This window comes from Rhipicephalus sanguineus, chromosome 4, assembly GCF_013339695.2.
Source record: "Rhipicephalus sanguineus isolate Rsan-2018 chromosome 4, BIME_Rsan_1.4, whole genome shotgun sequence".
Lineage (NCBI taxonomy): Eukaryota > Metazoa > Arthropoda > Arachnida > Ixodida > Ixodidae > Rhipicephalus > Rhipicephalus sanguineus.
Window position 1 is genome coordinate 84,573,217 of NC_051179.1, and position 21,729 is coordinate 84,594,945.

The window sequence follows — 21,729 nt, forward strand, 5'->3', positions numbered from 1 at the left end:
TCGCTAATCTGAACGACTGTCCTGGAAGGGACGCGCAGCTGTGCGTGTTATGCAGCATGGTGATCGTGACGGCAGCTGTGACATTCGAGCAGCGCCAGGAGGAAAAGCAGGGAGATGCCACTGACTGCTGGAGTCGATTTCCGTGGCAAATGGTTCTGCTGCTCGGAGCCGTGCAGGTCGTCAGCAAAGTCATTGAGGTAAGTGAATTTTACACAAATATGTGCCTAATATTATTGATACATTCACATAACCAACAGGGCCCAGAAAGCCGTTATAGAGAGATGGCTGGTAATGTGAACGATACAACACAACACGTTCAAACAATTATTAAGGCGAATACCTTAGGCGTCTTTGCTGAAGCTGCCCAAGAAGAGACGGTTACCCTGATGCGACAGCTCCGGGACGATAGAATCCTCGTGCATGCGAAGAAAAATAAGATTTTCACCTGGAACCAAACCCAAGTGTTATGCGTGGCAGTAGATCCAGCGATATGCCCAGATATTCTGCCCAGTATGCCCATTATATCCAGGTAATATGCACGGAAATGTATATCTAGCCAAAAAAGAATGAACATAGAATACGGCGAAGAAAACAGGAAAGTTATTTTTTTTACGTTCGTTCGTTTTTGGCTGGATACGTATTTCCTCAATGCAATGCGCCAACTAGCCGAAAAACGTGTGATGCAGTCAAGTATTGTACTAAATAACCATGACAGCGCTTGAAACTGTTTTGGAAAAAGACCTTATGCAGTCATGTAGGGCAAGAAGTCACGTTAACAGATACAATATGGCGCAGCAGAAGTGTAGAATCCAGAGTTGCGGATGAAGAGTCCGAGAAACAGTTAGAGCCAAACAATATAAAGTCTGCACACCTTTGAAAGAGAGGTAAGAACGAAACACTCCTAAAAAGAGGTTTACTCAGGCTCGATCATCATTCTAATAATAAGTATTCCGACAGCGGGACACGGAACTCGAATCCTCCCGTTGCGCAGTCCGATGCTCTAACCTAAAGTACACAGATGCGAGCGTTTTACTACTGTACATCCATCAGAATGCGGCGCGTGTAGCCAATCAGCGCAATGAAATTTCGAAGTCATGTAAGCGCCGCTTCAACAGGCCCTGAAACACCTGCTTAATTTACCATAGAATTTTAGAATATCTTTACTATTGAACTTGGTTGCCTCAGCACTCTCCTGCAGCAAAAAAAAAATGCATCTGTTAACTATAAACGAAGTTATTGCACGAAACGTGCAATTTACCTATTTATTTATTTATTTATTTATTTATTTATTTATTTATTTATTACATACGGCAGCCTCGCTGTAATTTTTGCAGGAGTGGGGATCACGCATCAAGTGCAGAGAGAAATTCACGAACACCTCCTGGTAAAGAATTCGAGTGTTCAGTTGCTGATAAAAAAAACACACAAAAAAAAAACAAACTGTGTTTGAACATGTCAGTTCTCGTTTGAAATGGTGAAAGATTAAGTTTGCGAGAGCTACACTTACGGGAAGAATGAGCGAACGTAACACAATTGTCTAAAGGATTCAGGCGTGACGAGTTAATTTCTCACTCTTTTCGTCGCCACAATCGCGCTTTCTTCACCGCCCGTCATGGCCTTGAGCCCTTCCTCTTATTTCTTCGAACGCATTCGTTTCCGATTCGGACATTCGAGGCGCCTGCACGCGGCGGCATACAGTGGCCTTTACGGTGTAGAGCTTTATGCGCAACACATCATATCCGCTGGCACCCCGCGCTGTTCATGATAATGAAATCAGCTAATACCTGTCAAGGCCGCTTGTTACATAGGTTGCTGCGCTAGCTGCGTAGTTTGCGACGACACTGCAAAGGAGCTAACAAATGATCTCTGGCTGTTTCTGATTCTTCTGCCTCTCCTGTCTCAGAGAAACAGAAGAGATGGTGGTGGTAGAAAAGATTATTTCAGAAGATTAAGGAGAGAGTTACTGCATGATACTCTTGCATGCTTGACTCACAATCTTCAAACGGCCGCTGCCCGAGCGCGCGCCACCAAGGAGCGTTGCGTATCCAAGGTAGAGCCAAGCGCCTCTAGTTGTAATGGTTAAGGGGGATGAGAAAGGAAGTAGGTTGGCTGGGCACGAGGCTACGAAGTGATGTCGATGAGGACCTGACAGGTCGAGCAGGTGCTATTGGTTTGCGGCAAAAAGTGCCTGGTGACCACCGGACTGAGTTAGGTGTTCGTCTCGAGGCGGCGTCGTCGTCGTTCGTCTGCATTTTTCAGGCCGCGTGCGGGGTCCGGGTAGAGGCGACGCGACGCCCGTTAATACGCCAGAATTTTACGAAAGTGCGTCAGATTCGCATTGTCAGATACCCTCTCGGGACATGTAGGGGCAACGGCCCGGATGAGAGAAGCACGGGCAGCTGTATTCACCGCCTCGTTGCCGGGTAGGCACGAGTGGTCTGCGGTCCATACCATGCGAATGGGTTGAGGGTTAAAGCGCTAAGAGGCTGCTCGAAGCAGGGGAACCGCCAGCGAGGCGGTGGAACCATGAAGGCATCGAGAACAGGCCGAGCGCGCAAGTCCGTCAGGATGGTGCCTGAGGTGCAATGCGAGGGGGCCAAAGCAATGACAACCTCTTGAGCTTGCGTTACAGTGTCGGCTCTAGAGGAGAGGACGTCGACGTGTTGCCCTCTGTGAACACAGCGGCCGTGAAGTGACCCTGGGAGGAGGGGCCAGAGACGTCCACGCAGAAAAAACAAGGGCGATCCGAGTTTCGCGCCTGAAGGGCCACGGCGCGTTCTAGTGTGTGGCCGGATATAGTTAAAGGGTGATGTTGCGGGATAACGGTTCCACCCATGGTTTTGACGCCAGAGTTTCGGTACCGGTGTCAGATGTTCCTGGCGAGATAACGCACTGAGGCCGAATCTGTGCAGCAGACGGCGCCTTGAAGGCTTCTGCGACACACGATTGATTTAGTTAACGCGATGGGCTTCCCGAAGCTCTGCAAATGAGTTGTGCACCCCGAGTGCCCCTAATCGGCTGTTAGAGGTGGCAATGGGAAGGTAGAATGCCCATTTGTACTGAACGAAGGAGGACGTCCAGCTCGTGCTCGTGGTGACGACTTTCCCTTCTATCTAGCGGAACAATTATTTTAATTTTTCGTGTGATGAGTAGAACTATTGCATGCAAAGGGTTTTCTTGTTTGTTTAAAAAACTGCTAATTATTTTATGGCAAGTGACATTTTTTCAGAAATGTTAATGATTTTTCGGTCTCGGCCGTCAGCCTGTGCATCTCGCCACTTCTTCATCGGTTTTGAAGCTGACCGTTTTAACGTGCTGCAGGCAAACAGCACAGTGGCGACGTCCCTGCGCGCGTCGTCATGGATGCACCAGTCTCCTCTCACGGTGCAAATCGTTCTGACCGTGGTGGGGGCGCTGCTATCCGAGACGATGAACAACGAAGCACTCAGCCGCTTGCTGCTGCCGCTCACCATCCACGCGGTATGCAATGAAGCGCTCACAGCAAATACACGGCGCTCTGAGGACAGATATACGTATATTGCGAGAATTCTTGAAGGCGATGTCTTCCCGGTAGTCTTGCACTTACTGCTACGAGATGTGACGTCGAGAGTGATACATGACCCAATTCAACGAATGTCTGAAGTCGAGGCCTTCGTTGCTGCCATGTTTCTCCGCATACTACTGTCACTAGCTAATCTCGGCTAAATGTCGGCTAAGGTCGGCTAGACATAGCGAGTGCTGGCTAATCTTGGCTATCCGTTGTTATGATTTTCTTCATTAAATGTCACCTCGATAATTTAGTCATGTACCAAAATTTTTATTACTGATCAGTGCGCCTGCTCTAACAATAATAATATTCTGAACCTTTCAGCTTCACTTAACAAAACACGTTGCGGGGCTAGTTGGTGATACATTCTTATTTAAAAATTGTAGCGCTACATTAGACGAGGACAAGAAGAAAGGTACATGACAGGACGGGCGCTGACTCACAATCTTCAAAATGTCAGGCTTGGCGGTTGAAACACAAAAGAAGCTTCAGTGAGATGAATAGACATTTCCAGAGCATTCTTAGTAATTAATTGTTATTGCAGATGAAAGAAAAATTCCGGCGTTATGACGGATCTCAGTATAAAGACGAAAGTAACGGTTACTGCTTTTATAGCTATTACCTGCTAAGAACAATAGGGTTATTAACTGCAGTTACTAAAGGTAACTTTCCTGTGACGTATATGACAAAAAGTAACCGATAGTGACTACTCAGATTTTTATTATGGTGCAGGGCTTCCAAGAAAAAAAAAGTTCTGCTAGAGTAAACCATACGGTGCGGTGTACATCCCTGAATGCTAAAGCGACGCTAATTTATGACTAATCTACGGATATTGACTAAAACTGTCTGAATAACTACACTGTGGGGCATATTGTAATTCACGAATTGTAGCCGGTGAGTTTGCGTCTGCGAAGCCAAAGTTGCTTACATGACTGTGTAGCAAGGTTTAGTTTAAGCTCGGCGTTTGTCCTCTGTGCTTCTTGCTTCGTCTCGCCCTTTATGTCGCGCCAAAAGACACCTACCATAATGACATCAACCAGCTATAGGCTACCGCAGTGTTTAATTTTTCAGCGCCACGGAAATGAGAAAACTGTTGGATTTTTTAGGACTGAATCGCAGCGCTGACTTCAACTATATGGTTGGAAGTTAATTACGTGTTTGTGTGTCCTTAATTCCAGTCCTTTTTTCCAGCTGTGTTTATGTGAAACGAGAAAATTGGAAGGGAACGCTAGCAGAGAAGGAATGCCTCACCGCACCGCCTGCACAGCACCTATGTGTGTGTTTAGACATGGCTGGTGCCAGCCGCTCAGAACCACACCCGAGTATGACATACATGCTCACTATTATATCTGAGCAACACGAAGGCTAAGTTGAGGGTAGACTTTACAGACTTAGGCTCGCGTCCTCATCAGTATATGTCGTATATCATGTACTGACTATTGGACCATGACCACATCAGCGACAGCGTGCACTTCGTGGCGCAGGCCGTCACTACGCGCATGCATCCTATCTACTACGCGATACCTGTGGCCGTGGCAGCGTCGTCCAACCTGATCATGCCCATCACGCTTCCCCTGGTGATCCTTCACGAGGTCGCCGAAGTGCCCTTGCGACACCTGGTGAGTATTAACGCGACAACTGCGCGACTATGTGCGAATGAAAGCCGCGACACTATAGTGGTTTGCGAGCCAGACATATACTCCCAGTAGCGCTGTGAATGGGGCTAGCCGGCTATTTTTCGATTTTTCTAAGAACACGTTGCCGCAAGAACACGACCAAAAAGATAACACGAAACACAGATTTACAGGAGAGAAAGCACTTTGTCCTGTAAATCTGCGTTTCTTCTTGTCTTTCGTCTTCATGCAAAATTTGCAGTGGCTTAGCTCGGCTGTGCACGGATATACGTAGCCTTAGCTATACGATTCAGCTGATTATTCTTAGCTTTCCTGGTTGTCAAGCTTCTCCGCTTTTCTGCGCTGCTAAGCAGCATTTGCGCTCTCCTCCATGGCTATACCACACTGGCAAACGCCAGCCAGCCAGTCTCACAACTGGCTAACCTCCCTGTCCTTCAGTATTTCTTTTCCTCCTCCTCCTCCTCCCCGCTATATGTATACCCCCACTGATACGTCTGCGCATGTGCACAGAATAAGAGGCGCTGTCAAACGACTCCGGCGCAGCGTCAGACGGCCACTGCGCAACGGAGGCGCACAGCTGGGCGCACGCCGGCACCAGTGCATCTGCCGCGGCTCTCACGTCACTCCTCTGGAATTCGCAGACCGGTGAGGCGCGCGCGGCGGCGGCGGCGGCGGCTCCGGTGCGCAAGCTGTGCGCTGTGTGACGTCACTGTTCCTCCCACATGCGCGGCACGGCTCTCGGACTGCCAAGCGAAAACTGTTCCACCTCGACCAGTGTAGCTAACGCTACAAAAAAACATATGGCAGCTCCACTACTGTTAAATCCGAGGAAGTGTGCAGCACAGGCACTCAGGCATTCCCGTTTGTAGAGTTCCCACTGCTCTGTTTACCAGAGCGTCGATGACGCCATTGTTTGAGGTAAGCTTACAGGGTTTCCCCGGCAGGAGTAGAATCTTGTAAGGGAGCATCGCGAACTCGGTGTGCAACATATGCACTACTTTTTGCTGCGCTTTATAGACTTCCTGCTGGTACTGGCAGTTGTGTAGAGAAGCCTTGGGACATGGTAATGGGTTACCCTCTCCAGCGCCTTCTAGTGGGTCGTCCTCTTTGGTTGCTTGAAGAAAGAACGCCGCTCGCGCAGGGAGTTCGTGCCTTGCCGTGACTGTCGCCATTACTCATTGTCGTTGAGTGCTGTCTATTAAACACCTTAACAATTTGGTGGAGAGTGCTCTGCTCCCATTCAATGCCCCTGGAGCTCCGATCCCGTACCTTGACATCTACCATGCCTCAAGACGCCGCCCAGCAAACGCCTCCTCTCGCAACGAGCACATGTCCCGGTGTCCCCCGTATACGCGATCCACCTATCTTCACTGGCGCCGATAGCACCGACGTGGAGGTCTGGCTCGCAATTTACGAGCGCGTCAGCATCCCCAACAAATGGGACGAAGAAGGCAAGTTAAGCAACTTGGTATTCTACCTCGCGGGCGTAGCAAGCTTGTGGTACAACAACCACGCGTCCGATTTTGCGACTTGGGCCGATTTCAAGACCGCCATCATCAGCGTTTTTGGCCGCCCAGCAGTTCGTAAGCTGCAAGCCGAACAGTGCTTACGTGAACGATCTCAGCAGGCCGGTGAATCTTTCACAAGTTATATCGAAGACGTCCTCGACTTGTGTAAGAAGGCCAACGGAACCATGTCTGAGTCTGACAAGATCCGGAACGTAATGAAAGGCATTCACGACGATGCCTTCACCATGCTGCTCGCCAAAAACCCTGGCACAGTGGCCGAGGTCATAACGCTGTGCCAGAGCTACGAGGAGCTCCGCCGGCAGCGTTCGATGACCCGTCGCTCCCCATCACGCGACGCAGAGCTCGCTGGCTTGGCGGCAATATCTGACCAGGCCGCGTTGCTGGCAGAAGTCAAGTCATTCGTGCGCGAGGAAATTGCGCGCCAGATATCCCTCCTCGCCTTTGCCCACCCGCCGCACGTTCAACAGTCGTCGACCACCCTTCTTCCTCCTCTCCGCTGAGCGATTGAGCAGGAAATTGCAGAGGTCATGCCTGAGTACCACCCGCAACCTCCGGCTCCTGCGCCTCAGAGTTACGCTCAAGTTGTCGCCAGGACGCCCCAAGTAATTCCTGCGGCTGCCCCAATGAGTTACGCCGAAGCCGCCGCTAGACCTCCGTTCTTTGAGGCGGGTGTGCCGGCTACATATGCTGACGCCATCCCTCGGCCCCGACTGCAGCCCACTATGCAGTCATTTCAGCAGCCGACCCGTCAATCACGTACTGCGACATGGGCGGGACCTACCCCGGCGAACCGATGGCGCACCCCCGACAACCGGGCCATCTGCTTTGCTTGCGGTTACGCCGGTCACGTGGCACGTTATTGTCAACGCGTGCAGCCGCCTCGAGTCGCGTCACCTGTCACCAGCAAGTCGAGCCGTGCATTCTACGACCCACCTCCACCTATGTCGCCGACGTCACGCCCACCTCCAGCTACTCGCCGCTCTCCGTCTCCCCGACGTCGGTCACTGTCACCCATGCGGCCACGTTCGGTCGCACGAGAGCAGGAAAATTAGTCGTCGCAGTCCAGGAGGCAAGGGCTGCGACGCTATCGAACAGTGAAAGCCCTCAGCGAAGTCCATCGAATGTAATCGACGTGCTTGTGGACGGTGTTCGCGCATCGGCCCTTATCGATACTGGAGCCGCTGTATCCGTTATGGACGCAAAACTTTGCCGCTTACTTCGAAAAGTGATGACGCCACTTTCTGGGATGTCCCTTCGTACCGCAAGCTCCCAGAGTATTCATCCCACAGCAGTATGCACTGCTCGCGTCGTCATTCAGGACGTTCTGTACGACGTCGAGTTCATCATAATTGCGGCATGCTCTCACGACGTCATCTTGGGATGGGATTTCCTCTCCCGCCACGACGCCGTAATTCGTTGCGCACCAGCCGAAATCGAACTCTCACCGTTCTCACATTTGACGCCGACAGACAGTCCATCGGCAATGAGCAATATCCTCGTCCAAGACGATACGAAAGTGCTTCCAAACTCGTCAACGGCTGTGTCGGTCTACTGCGCCGGTCTCTCCGACACCACTGCACTCCTTTCGCCATCTGCCCGCGTCTGCACTAGGAAAGGGTTGCTGGTACCTTTTGCGACCGTGCGAGTCACTCAGGGCAGCACCACTATTTTTGTTACCAACCCATCCCCGTGCATTGTTACGTTGGTTCGAGGGGAATGTCTCGGCAAAGTGGAACCCGTTGAAGACGCACAAGTTCTGGACGCACCCAATGACTCGCACTGTACCAGTTCCCGCACCATCAGTGCTGTTTCCACGTCTGATTCGTCACCTACTGATGTATTTGGTCCCTCCATTGCTGACAACCTTACGTCGGTCCAGCGTTCGCAGCTTCTGTGCTTGTTGGATGAATTTCTTCATTCTTTCGATGTCGGGCAAACTTCCCTCGGCCGCACGTCCGCTGTTACGCATCGCATCGACACTGGCGCCCAACCACCACTGCGGCAACGTCCATATCGCGTGTCTCCAACAGAACGCCGGGTAATTAACGAGCAAGTGGACGATATGCTTCGACGCGATGTAATTCGGCCCTCCGACAGCCCATGGGCGTCTCCTGTTGTTCTCGTTACGAAGGACGGTTCTGTGCGGTTCTGCGTGGACTACCGACGGCTCAACAAGGTCACCCGCAAGGATGTTTATCCACTGCCGCGAATCGACGACGCGATTGACAGCCTCCAAGGAGCAGAATTCTTTTCATCTCTCGATTTGCGCTCGGGGTACTGGCAAGTACCCATGGCTGATGACGCTCGACCAAAGACAGCCTTTGTCACGCCCGACGGCTTGTACGAGTTCAACGTCATGCCGTTCGGTCTGTGTAATGCGCCCGCGACCTTCGAGCGCATGATAGACACCGTTCTGCGTAACTTGAAATGGCACACGTGCCTGTGTTACCTGGACGACGTCGTCGTCTTCGCTCCGGACTTCTCCACGCATCTCCAACGTCTGCGGCATGTTTTGACACGTTTGAGCAACGCCGGCCTCCAACTGAATCTGAAGAAGTGCCGTATTGCGGCACGGCAGCTGACAATCCTCGGCTACGTCGTGTCCAAAGACGGAATCCTTCCCGATCCGGCCAAGCTTCGGGCCGTGGCCGAATTTCCCAAACCTACGTCCGTCAAAGAACTGTGCAGTTTCGTCGGACTGTGTTCATACTTTCGACGCTTCATACGAAACTTTGCCACCACCATATCGCCGCTGACGAAGCTCCTTGGAAGTAACGGACCCCTAAATTCGTGGTCGTCCGAGTGTGACGACGCGTTCGCAAAGCTCCGTCGTTTGTTGACGTCTCCTCCCATACTACGTCACTACGACCCTACGGCCCCTACGGAGGTACACACGGACGCCAGCGGTGTAGGCCTCGGCGCTGTCCTTGCGCAACGCAAACCAGGGTTCCCCGAATATGTCGTGGCATACGCAAGCCGTACGCTTACCAGAGCCGAGACCAATTACTCAGTCACGGAAAAAGAGTGCCTGGCGATCATATGGGCCCTTACAAAGTTTCGACCTTATTTGTATGCTCGCCCATTTGATGTCGTCACCGACCATCATGCACTATGCTGGCTGTCGTCATTGAAGGATCCCTCAGGCCGTCTCGCCCGCTGGGCACTTCGCCTGCAGGACTACGACATCCGCGTGCTGTACCGCAACGGACGCCAGCATGCTGACGCCGACGCCCTCTCGCGCTCTCCCTTGCCTGACGACAATGCCCCCTGCTCAGTATCTCACATAGCTGTTGCTTCCATCAGCGTTCACACCATCGCTACCGAACAGCGCAAGGATAAATGGATCACCTCGCTGATCGACTTGCTCACTGATCCGACGGCAACACCATCCACTCGCGCGTTACGTCGTCAAGCCCACCATTTCGCCGTTCGTGACGACCTCCTGCACCGACGCAATTACAACGCCGACGGCCGCCAGTGGCTACTAGTGATACCCCGCAGTCTGCGTTCTGATATATGCGAGGCCTTCCACTCCGACCCACAAATGCGCGCACTCTGGGGTATCCAAAACTTACCACCGCATTCGACAACGATACTTCTGGCGTGGGATGTACCGCTACGTGCAGAAGTTCGTTCGCTCCTGCCTCGATTGCCAACGCCGAAAACCTGCAACGCACGTGTCGCCAGCAGGTCTACAACCATTACCTTGCCCTAACCGTCCGTTCGGGCGCGTGGGCATCGATTTGTATGGACCACTTCCTCTGACTTCGGCTGGTAACCGCTGGGCCACCGTCGCTGTTGACCATCTAACGCGATACGCCGAAACCGCCGCCCTCCCAGCGGCTACAGCGCGCGATGTTGCCTCCTTCCTACTACACCGATTCATACTGCGTCACGGTCCACCCCAAGAGCTTCTCAGTGATCGAGGCCGTGTCTTTTTATCGGAAGTCGTGGAAGCCATTCTGAAAGAGTGCCATGCTGTTCACCGCAAAACTACTGCTTACCACCCGCAGACGAATGGCCTAACCGAACGCTTTAACCGCACGCTCGGCGACATGCTGTCAATGTACGTCGCCGCCGATCACACCAATTGGGATGCCATTCTGCCCTTCGTCACCTACGCCTATAACACCGCCCCTCAGAGCACTACTGGTTTTTCACCGTCCTTCTTACTGTACGGAAGGCACCCGTCGCACACCATCGACACGATACTTCCATACAAGCCGGATTCATCTGAGTGTGCGGCTATTTCTGACACAGCCAGGCTCGCTGAAGAGTGTCGCGAGCTTGCCAAGACATTTACGACGCAGGAACAGGAGCTGCAGAAGAGCATTCGCGATGGCACCACAACTTCTGAACCCACGTTCCTTCCTGGAGCGCTCGTATGGCTCTCGGTCCCTACCACTGCAAGTGGCCTTTCTTCAAAACTGCTGCCGAAATATGAAGGCCCATACCGGGTCGTCGAGCGCACATCCCCGGTCAACTACTTGATCGAACCCATCGAACCAGCTTCGGACATGCGCCGTCGAGGGCGCGACATTGTCAACGTGGAGCGCCTCAAGGCCTACTATGACCCACTCATAGTGACGAGCTGTTAGGTCGCCGGACGGCTCCCTTTTCGTACCCGGGGTAATTGTAGAGAAGCCTTGGGACATGGTAATGGGTTACCCTCTCCAGCGCCTTCTAGTGGGTCGTCCTCTTTGGTTGCTTGAAGAAAGAACGCCGCTCGCACAGGGAGTTCGTGCCTTGCCGTGACTGTCGCCATTACTCATTGTCGTTGAGTGCTATCTATTAAACATCTTAACAGTTGAGATACGTGTCGTCTGCAGCAAGTTCCGTGTTGTTGTTTCCTCCTTCAGATGTTTCGCCGTAGAAAGCCGGTGAGAGGAGAAATCGCGCGCTCTGCGAGGCGGTGGCGCCCTCTCTTGCGCGGGGCTGGTGTCAGCTGCATGTTTACGAAATGTTTTTAGCGATTTTAAGGTAATTATTGCGATTACTTGGTTATTTATTTTAATTATATTAATTTAGACCTTGATCTTTCATTTTAATCCAGTTTCAAGCATGGCTAGCCTTGTTATGGCCTGTATTGAGAGCTTTGCTGTGAGCGTGATCACGCGACATAGATGCATGAATGGATGACAAAAAAGACTACGCACATAAATACGCCAGGCACTTGCAAGGTGCCCACAACGCCATAAATCACCATAATTTCTGTGAAGTAGGGAAGCACCCACTATGCCTTTATTCATTAGCCTGCGGAGAAGCGAGGTACATGCTACACATCTTTAAGACATTTTTGTGCATTTTGTTGGTGTGGCTAGTGATGAATTATAGCTGATCCCTTTGTAATGGGTAGGAAGCATTAAGACGACCTATTCGTTACGCATTTCGCATTGTGTGACCACCTAGTTGTTATTTTATTCTTCTTCCACGCTATATTACATACGTTAACGCAATTTCTTGCCCGATGTGACGCCTGTATAGGGTCTTTTTGGGAAGGAGTTTCAAGCGCTGGCGTGGCTGTGTTAGAATGTTCGACTGCCACGCAGAGGGCCTGAGTTCAAATCCCATACAATCAAGGATATCTTTTTTTTTTTCTCATTTCGCGCGATACCGGTTACAGACACCGGCGGCGGCGGCGGCGGACAACTACGCTGTCAGTATCGGCTGTTGTTTTGATCTCATAGCAGCTTTCGCTGTAAGAAAGAGGACGCAACACGTGATGCTGTCAAATAGGGGTCATTGCATAAAAACGGACAATTTATATTAAAAAAAAATCTGTGGGCAGGCAGTTCAGCCATACGACTGGGATTATTTAAGGTTAGTGTCGAAGTACTCAACCACGCCGTATTTCTGTCTTGCATAACTTTATTGTATACTTCTACTTTTTATATATCCTGGAATTTAATTGTTACTTTTGCTTTGATTTCGTTATTTGATAACGTTTTATGTTTCGATGGTTTCTTTATCACTTACTTTATTTCTGTTCTTGTTCATTACGGACGGAAATCGGACGTAGGGCATCACCATACCACGTGAAAGAATATATGTGGAAGCGGCCTAGCAAGACGCTTTTCTTCGAAGACCAGTGCCATTTCCCTAAAATCTCGGCAAACAGAAATGATAGCTATCACCAAAGCTGAAGATTCTAGAAGGGTCGCGTTCTCGCGAGTTGGCTAAAGAAACCGAGAAATGTCGAAAAGAAAAACTGGTGCACAGCGAAGAAACGTAAAAAAAACAGCAGTAGCATAGCGAAACGGTTTGAACGAGCATAACAGAACCCTGTGTGATTCCCTCATTTTTTTTTGACGCTGTTGCGGCCATGAAGCTACAGCAACTCGCCCTATTTTCCGTCCATCGAACGTATATCTACAGGCGACCGGTACTATTGGCTAGTATGCATGAGACTGTGTAAACACAAATGAAAATAACTAACAGATAATGTGTGCACACATTCCTCCTCAAACGAGGCAACGGATTTCAGAATTCTGGCGAGCCTTGCTACAAAAACATTATGCGACAAATAACGCTAGACATATTATCCGCCAGTACGTCGGTTACGCGCTATACCGGCTTAATGTTTTGGTAATTCCTAGAGTTTGTGGTTTCTGAATTCTTTAGAATGTGCGCATCGTCTATGCATCGTGTACAGCGACAGAATCCTTGGTTGTCAATTAGTCGCCCCTCGATTTAGCAATGGTCGTCTATGGTTTCGAAAAGAGATGTTGTCGCGACTGCCTACACTCCACCTCACACGCTGTTGACATCACTGTTGAAGGCACGGGCGCCCTCAGCCAACGATGAAAGAGCGCACTACATATTTTGTGTTTCTACGTGCATGTCGCCGCCGTGAATTCGACAGGTGGCTTCATCTGTGTGCAAAAACGTGTACTATAGTGTCTAGCTCTTTTTTTATTGTAGAGGGTGGTGACTGGTGTCTTTTTAAACTTTTGTTCGTTTGTGAAAGGACGGACGTCCTTTCCAAAGGGACTCTACCTATTTTATCGCAACCAGTTCCAATCAGTGTATCTTTTTCAATGTTCCTGCCACGTGTACAAAAAAACAACAACATTTACTTCAGTGTGGCGATTGTCCAAGCACGCTGCGTCATTTACAGGCCGGGGAATTCCTATATTGATGGAGGCGGAATCAATCAGGCATTCGACCAATCATTGAATCAATCAAGCAAACAGTATATTTTCCGTCGTAATATCACGCGGCTTCTAGATCGCTAAGAGGACAGACTTTTGGGCTAGTTTGTTTGTTACGTTCATTGAAGCCATGGCGCTGATAAGACAGGGACCACAGGAAGAGGACGGGTCGTGCGCTACTATTCTGGCTACTTTCACGGAATAGTACAGAATGATCCAGACTTCTAGACAAACATCTCATGAATCCCGTTAGCCCGTTAGAGGGGTTCACATCTCATCATATTTTTAACAACTCGTACCAACACAGCTCATTTTTGCGTTCTCCAGGTTGATTAAAGCTGTTGCACCGTAGTCAACAATATTGCCGACCAATGTGGTCCAGTAATCTCATCACAGCTTTCTCATTCATCATTACATCTTGCTGAAGCGTTGCTAAACAAGAGCCCACAAGGCCCTTGACGTCGCTTTCTCGACAGTACGGATCGACGTGTTTCATGCTGGATAGTGCTGATAGTCCACATCCGACTACGCGCGTGGCCGGCGTTGCCAGCCGTTTAGTATATATATATATGCCTACACAGACATACCCGGGACGTCGCAGCTCCGTTATTCAGCGCAGGTACTGCCGGCGGTACTGCACAATGCGTGTATTTTTACTTGAAGCCAAATTCCTTGTGAATCATCGGCATTGTCACTCTGGACAGGTCGGTAGCATCTCATACACTTTGAAACGCTGCACAATCTGCGTTTTGTTTAGAAATGCCGCGCCTGTCCGAAAAAAAAAATTGGCCGCGTATCTGCGTGCTTCGCTGCAAATGTCGTCTAAAGACGATAGAAGAGGCGCTGCGTGAGATATGGACGCCATCTGGCAATACGTCGGGAAACATGAGTGCTGCGTTGCGGGCTGGTAGTCCCGGCGCAGCGGTAGGCGAAGACCGGCGGTGACCAACGCGACCGGTGGGTACGCCGGCCAGCCCGAACACGCTGTTTGGCGCGATGCGCCGAAGGAGAAGAAACGTCCGCACTCAACGAGTACTCTCCACAAACTCTCTTATTACACGTCGCCTGGGTAAAACAGGAATGTCAGAGCGGCGCCCCCTGTCATTCGTAAAATGCAATACTGAACCGAAACCGAAACACAACATGAGCATGTGCAGAGGGCACGGAGGAAGACAAGTTTCAGCGCAGTCGCATTTTCAGCGCACCTTAAGAAACTAGGGTTGTAACATTGTAGGGCGAGTAGGGCCAGAAGGACCGTCCCGACGAAAACCTGCCTCCTCATTCGTATTCGCCTGGAACGTTGGTGTGGCTTCGCGTTCCCTCCTCCGCTCCTGGCCTTTCCACAAAGCTACTGCCTAAGTACGAAGGCCCCTACCGCGTCCTACGTCAAGCATCCCCAGTTAAGTATATGATTGAGCCCGTTCAATCATCTACGGACCGCCGTCGTCGCGGCCGCGAGACTGTTCACGTCGATCGACTGAAGCCGCATTATGACCCACCAGTTGTACATGTTCCTTAGGTCGCCAGGATCCTTTTCCGCGGGGGATTGATTTGTAACATGGTAGGGCGCAGACAAGAACGCCTGCGAAAGAAGAAGACGAAGACGGTTGTTGTTGGAGCTCGCGCTTGCTCGGCTTGGACCGCTGATCGCTTCAGCTGTGGCAGTCTTTTAATAAACGCGTTACTGCCTCAACGTTAAACGCATACCATCAAGGTCTTTAAAATTGCGTATCTATGTGTTTTCTATTAAAGGAACACACCACCTAATATTTACCTAATGATGTTACGCCTCCCATATGCGTAATATTTACTTTTTGATCGACAACGTTCACAAGTATGAACAGCCGTACCAGTTCAAGATGGGTGGGCGGTAAGCAAATGGTTCAACTTTGGCCGGTTGGCTGAATCGAGTGACGTGCCGACAAACAGAAAGACAGACCAAAATTTCTGCGTTTAAGTTCCCCAAGAAAGACTATCGTCTTTAAAAGCTGTCCACCACTTTTTCGCTCTTTTCAGGTGAAAATCGTACAGCTTCTTCGCACATTCACGGTGTTTAGAACGCTTCTTCGGTGGCAGCACTTTGCCCACCTTCCCCGCCTGCATTTGCCGCCCGTAGAGCGTTCGCTTGCTTACCTGGGTGAATATTGCCGTCCTCGTGATGAGCGAATTCGCACCTGCACTGCTTCCATACTCGACGTGATGTTCTTCAGGAACGTTCCAGCTAACTGATTCTCCGACTCAGAGAAATCGCGCACATTCGATGGACGGTACACAGGCGACATAATCCACTCGGGTGACGCCATGTTGCCGAAAGGCGGAGCATCACCACCTCGCAGCAGGCCTCCCGCAGAGGTGTGTTTCCATGAAGGAATTGTCTAATAATCTCACGACGGATTGCAACGCTCTCATAGTTAAAAAATAGGACATCAGTCTTAACTATCTTTAAATTTTTTTTGCTTGTATTTTAAACATATTCCTAGATTGCTAAGATATTTGAGGGACTATTTGCTCTGCTCCTAAACACCCGATTGGATGGGACTGGGCAGCATGTATGAAGAACTACAGGAAAGGGAGTACAGTTGTAGGTGGGAGCGATTAGGGTGCACTGCTTGTGTTTCGGCCACCGCTGCGCACCGCATTATTACCTTCGCGAGGATAGATTTATAAATACGAAGCAAGTAACCAAAGAAGTCAATTTTTTGCCTGATGCAAGAGAAGTACGCAACCCATTGCCTCTTTAACATGCAATACCTGTTAGGCGTGTTAGGCGATTATGGGCCTGGATTTTTGGCGCTTTATCACTTCGAACGAAGAGATGAGAATTTGGTCAGTCATTTTGTGCATTCTCACAAGACGTGTGAGCGAGAGGATCTGAAATTGAAAAAATCGGCAGATCCCACGTACCGTGGGAGTCGATGTTATGCGAAGCATGCGGCTGGTAGGTGACTGTGGCGTAGTTTTTTTACTAAGCGACACGTTACAAAATGACGCTAAAGATATGTTTAAATTTTATACGCACACATATATATGTTGAAGAGCCGCATATATGTCTCGAGAACGCACGCACGTTTCACGAACCCGTGTGCATGTGTGCAAGACGTTCTTGACAGTTCTTAAACATGGACATCATCACCGTGATCAGTGAGCACCAGTAGCTGGTCATGACTTGTTACAGGATCCGGTCGTGATCGTGGGGACGAGGGGTCCCTGTGTAGTGAAGTATGTGGTATAGTAGAGCTGTTGGAATTCTAGGATGCCTCGGTTCCTACACCTACACCCGTTCATTACGTCACATTTTAGCATAAAAAAGCGACACACGGCTCTTGCCTGCTTAGTGTGAACAAGGAACCCGTATGGATCCCGAAACGTCTCTGTGTTTTTTACATTGACTTGGTCAGTGACCGCATCTACATCCTCATGCCTCGGTCATTTCGTCGACAAATCGGCTGTCGACAGATCCGGCGACAAATAGGAACCTGAAGCCACCCTTGGCGTTGGTGAGGTATAGGCCGTCGAGGCTGGTAGGCCTGGATAGTGCTACGTGGACCAACATCAGTGGATGGTGTTTGTCGTATACGTAGACTACCTGGGCGTATGTGGCCTACATAGCCTAGTCTACAAAGCGGCTGTCACTCAATCTGGCATCATCCTCGGTCATCATGAGGTCATCGCCCAGCCTCGTAAGAAATGAAGTGGACACTGCGTCGTTCTTGCGGACTAAGTGCAATTTACGGTGCGGTGATGTGGATATCATATGTAACTTTCGTTAATGTATTCCTCCGGGGTCGAGCAATGCTTCAATATAGCTTGCTGAATCATATGAATACAAAGATAATGTTTTTTAGACTGCTATAAAAGCGGAGCCAAGACTGGAACTACAGACGTTAATCTGATATGATGCATGTATCGTGGGAGTACACATCGTAGGAGTATCAGGTAGTGTTTATTGCTTTCTTGTAAAATTCGATAGCAAGCACCACAACCACAATTGACGTTGCGCCGATATTACGCCTGCGTAGGCTGTTTTTCCAAACTAGTTTATAGACCTGGCATGGCTCAGTGGTACAATACCTGATTGCCACGCAGAATGCTTGGGTTCGATTCCTGCAGGGATCCTAATTTTCATTCATTCCATTCGTTGAGTCAACGCTGCCATTGTTGGTTTTCCTTAACGTTCTAGAATTTAAGTTACCAATGTCCGTTCTCGCCGTTCCTGGGTAGATATAAACTGTCAATCACCTGTGGCGCATACCCGTACACCGCGGCCCGTGGTAAACGGGTATGTGCCACACGTGTCTAGCGGAAAGGGTTTGACGACGTACGCGACATGATTGTAACGTTATTCATGTCATGACCCGGCAATCATAATCGTCAAATCCTCTTACCCTCCCATGCAAATTTTGGTCTTCACCAAGTTAAGTAGGCGATCATGAGAGCACCCAGACGTAGGCGGCTAGATAGATAGATAGATAGATAGATAGATAGATACGTAGATAGAAACGCTCAAAGTGCCAGAGGTTCGCTAAGAAATGCTTCGCATTTAAAAGCGAAGCGAAATATTAAGGCCAACGCCTCACATGCGTCATCAAACTCGAAAATCGACTGTCGGCGTAGGCGGTGTCAACACGAGTGATACAAAATATCATCACTTGATGACGATATCATGACGGGACAGATGGCCAGAAATTGAGACATAATGACGTCACATAACATGACGTCACATGATGACGTCATATGTCGTCACATGACATCATCGCTTGGTCAAAGGTGGGTTGATCACGGAGGCAGTGCAAAACAAGGTGAGGCGCAGAAAGCTTGCAATGCCTCCGATCCTGGGGTGATCAATACATCGAGTGAGAAGAAAAAGAAGATAGCTTTCGCCTTCGAGTCGTCTTCCGTGGCATAAGGGAGCCTGTGCGTTTTAGATGCGAAGTATCTTATGGCGGAGTTCAATCCGGTGGCGGTGGTGGTGGTGGTGTTTGGCGTGACCACCCTTACTGCGCATGCGCATACCCTCTCCCCTTCCCCTCTCCTCTTTCCCTCTCCTCTGCCCCTTTCCACTCTTCCTCTGAAACGCGGGCTAGACATGCCGAAATTCTCTTCTGCGCAACGCCGCGATGAGCACCAGCGCATGAGCGTCCCCTCCCCTTCTCTCTCCTCTCCTACGCTCCCCCCCTCTCGCATGCCTGCCGACTGCGTTCCCCGCTCGCCCTGTGAGAATTAACGGCCAGGCTAGAAGGGAAGACAAGACGCGCGTAGCGTTTCTCTTCGCGTTCCACGACGCGAGGTCGGTAGCATGCCCAAAGAACGCGAACGGAACGCTATCGTGCAAGTGCTCCGGCTTCGCATCGCCTCATGGTCCCCTTTAGCGGGAAATGGTGTAATCTTTTTTAGGGGCGAAGCTCCTTAAAGCGGCACCCGTTCGTCCCTCGTAGTGCGTAACCAGTCGTAACGCTAGTACAAGATCTTGACCTCGAAGGTGGTGCCGGTGGGAGATTTCTCCTGTGCGTTGTTGAACAATAAAACATTCGCAGCGTGCGCGTTAACTAAAAGCCGAATTCTTCTGTCTCTCATTCCCCATTAGTAGCCATTGGCATGTTCCAGTAGGAAACGTTAGTAGAAGTAGAAGTGTAAGTGTTAGCTAAAAGCCGACTTCTGTCTCTCATTCCCATTAGCAGCCATTGTTTACCTCCAAGGTAGTGCCTGGTGAGATTTCTCCTGTGCGTGATTAAACAATAAAAATTTTGTTCAAAACGCCGTTGATTGATGAAATAAACCAACGAAAGACGCCAGATGTTTTCTAAAAGCAAAACGAAAAGACGCCAGATGTTTCTAAAGCAAAACGAAAAGACGCCAGCTGCTTAACGAAAGACGCCAGATGTTTCTAAAGCAATGGTTTTCTAAACAATGAAAATTCACAGCGTACATGTAAAATTAAAGTGAGCTGCAAGTCGTCATAACTCTCATCGAACCTTTAGTATAAACGCGCCCGATCTCACGTCGGTGATTATGTACTGGGCAGAATTCACGGAAGATTCACGGTTTACCGATGAACCTCCGCAGATTCGCCCTCTCATCATCATTCACTCCGTGGATATGCTGTGATTTTTTGCCAATGTACTGATTAATAGCTGATGATCCAGCGACACCGCGGCGTTTCGACATCATTTCGACCCCTATACATTTTTATCGGCGCTGTAGCTGGGCCCTAGGGACCCAGCTACAGGTTTTCTCGCTGGAACAAGGCCTCGCGGCCTCGCGGCTTCGAGGATAAGTCATGTCGACGACGCATCGGCTGTGCGCCGAGGCCTCCTTTCTTCACCACTTATGAATAATGTAGACTTCAATAAATTCAATTATTTAAAGATACGCTTCACTTAAGGCTCTCTCTGTGTAACTTATTCAAGCGAAGCTTGTTATCAGTTACAGATTTCGCTGGCGAAGTTGTCGCGCGCGAAAAACACGGCGCCGGAACGCATTGAGAAATGCGGCCCTTGAAGGTGCGCCGGTTACATCCGTATTGGTATGCACCGTTTTCCGATAAGTGACGCTTTCTGGATCGTAGGCTTATCCACTATCAGCCGTTTTTGATATGGCAATCTGATCTTTTATCGACGTCACCTGTCATTTCGCGTTGCCGCACTTCACTGTTGCCTGGATATGAACGCGAGTGCTCACGTTCTGGCGCTGGCGCCAGAACGTGAGTCATTAGGCACGATGCCAAATGCGTAGGCGCGCCCTCACGCCACGCCGGCGACCAATCGGAGCAGTTTTGCTTCCGCTGGGGATAGAAAGAAAGAAAGAAGGAGAAAAAAAGACAAAGAACGGAAGAAATAAATAAATAGAGAAAGCAAAATAGTAGGTCATGACAGCACGCACACGCGAAGCTTCGCTTGCCCGGATTTTCCAGATAAGGGAAAGGGCTTCATAATTTTTTTAGGCCACCACATTGACAGATCGCTTTTTCTATTAAACTCGTCTCAAACAGGTGGTTTGGGCTAGTTGGTTTTTAGTGCTGTTATGTTAGTTTAGTACTGTATACTGTTAAGTTGGTTATTTAGTACTGTTTAGTACTGTTGCGTGTCCCTTGTCCTGCTTCGCAGGACAAGGGACACGCAAGCGCTCGCCCTCGTTGTTTCCCTGTCCCTTGTACTGCTTCGCATTGCAACCTCACAAAAGGCCAGATTTTGACGGCGAAACCTTGATGCGCAGGTGTTGGCAGGCTTGATCATGAAGACGGCTCTGCTCTCCACGCTGATCATCTCGATGAACACGACTGGCCAGTACATCTTCTACCTGTCGCCAACGGTCAAGGCCCTCAACAGCACCGGTCCGGCATCGCGCCATCAGGCGCCTCATTACTGAACATCGAAGGATCGGTGTAATCGGCTCATCGTTGACAGGACTTTCGTGTTTTTAGCATTTCAGTTCAATCACCGACAGTATTACGCGATCTTAGATCACATGAAAGTAAGCTTGAGGCAGACATTGAGAACAATCATATATTAGAGGTGTGAACTTGCGCATGTAATAATCCCACCTTTGTCGTGCCACGTGCAACGAGCGCTTGGGATTTCAGCGCTATAGCTCCGGCATAGACTTACACGGCGTGTCTGGAAATCCTGTTCTGCCGGCGTAGCACCAAGTTAGTTTGTACGGGGCGCGTGCTTTCGTCGTGTGGGGCAGGAAGACGTCGCGCCATTCTTGTTGTACATATTTACTCTGCTGTATTTAAAGCTATTTGACAAATTTTCAATGCATCGTTGGCGGCATCAGGCTTTGCACACTATTCTCGTCTACATAGTTATGTGAAAAAAAAAAAAACAAGCAGCAAGATTCGCTTGACCGGAACCATGTATCAGCTAATA

The 21,729-nt window shown here is 49.8% G+C and overlaps 1 protein-coding gene across 1 annotated transcript; it reads left to right on the forward strand.

Annotated features, from left to right (window-relative positions):
* Nucleotides 1-56: 56 nt before the first annotated feature.
* Nucleotides 57-21,226, forward strand: LOC119391358 (uncharacterized transporter B0285.6). The gene is made up of 4 exons (XM_049415257.1): nucleotides 57-197; nucleotides 3,322-3,480; nucleotides 5,032-5,166; nucleotides 21,074-21,226. Exons 1-4 carry the CDS (start codon nucleotides 57-59, stop codon nucleotides 21,224-21,226), a joined length of 588 nt encoding a protein of 195 aa, XP_049271214.1.
* Nucleotides 21,227-21,729: the final 503 nt, after the last annotated feature.

What these genes read in the sequence shown, in the direction of transcription:
- LOC119391358 (XM_049415257.1), top strand. Translation starts at nt 57, where the DNA reads ATGGTGATCGTGACGGCAGCTGTGACATTCGAGCAGCGCCAGGAGGAA. An exon ending in TGCCGCTCACCATCCACGCG is followed by an intron (nt 3,481 to 5,031) that starts GTATGCAATGAA and finishes TTCGTGGCGCAG; the next exon opens with GCCGTCACTACGCGCATGCA. An exon ending in AAGTGCCCTTGCGACACCTG is followed by an intron (nt 5,167 to 21,073) that starts GTGAGTATTAAC and finishes CTTGATGCGCAG; the next exon opens with GTGTTGGCAGGCTTGATCAT.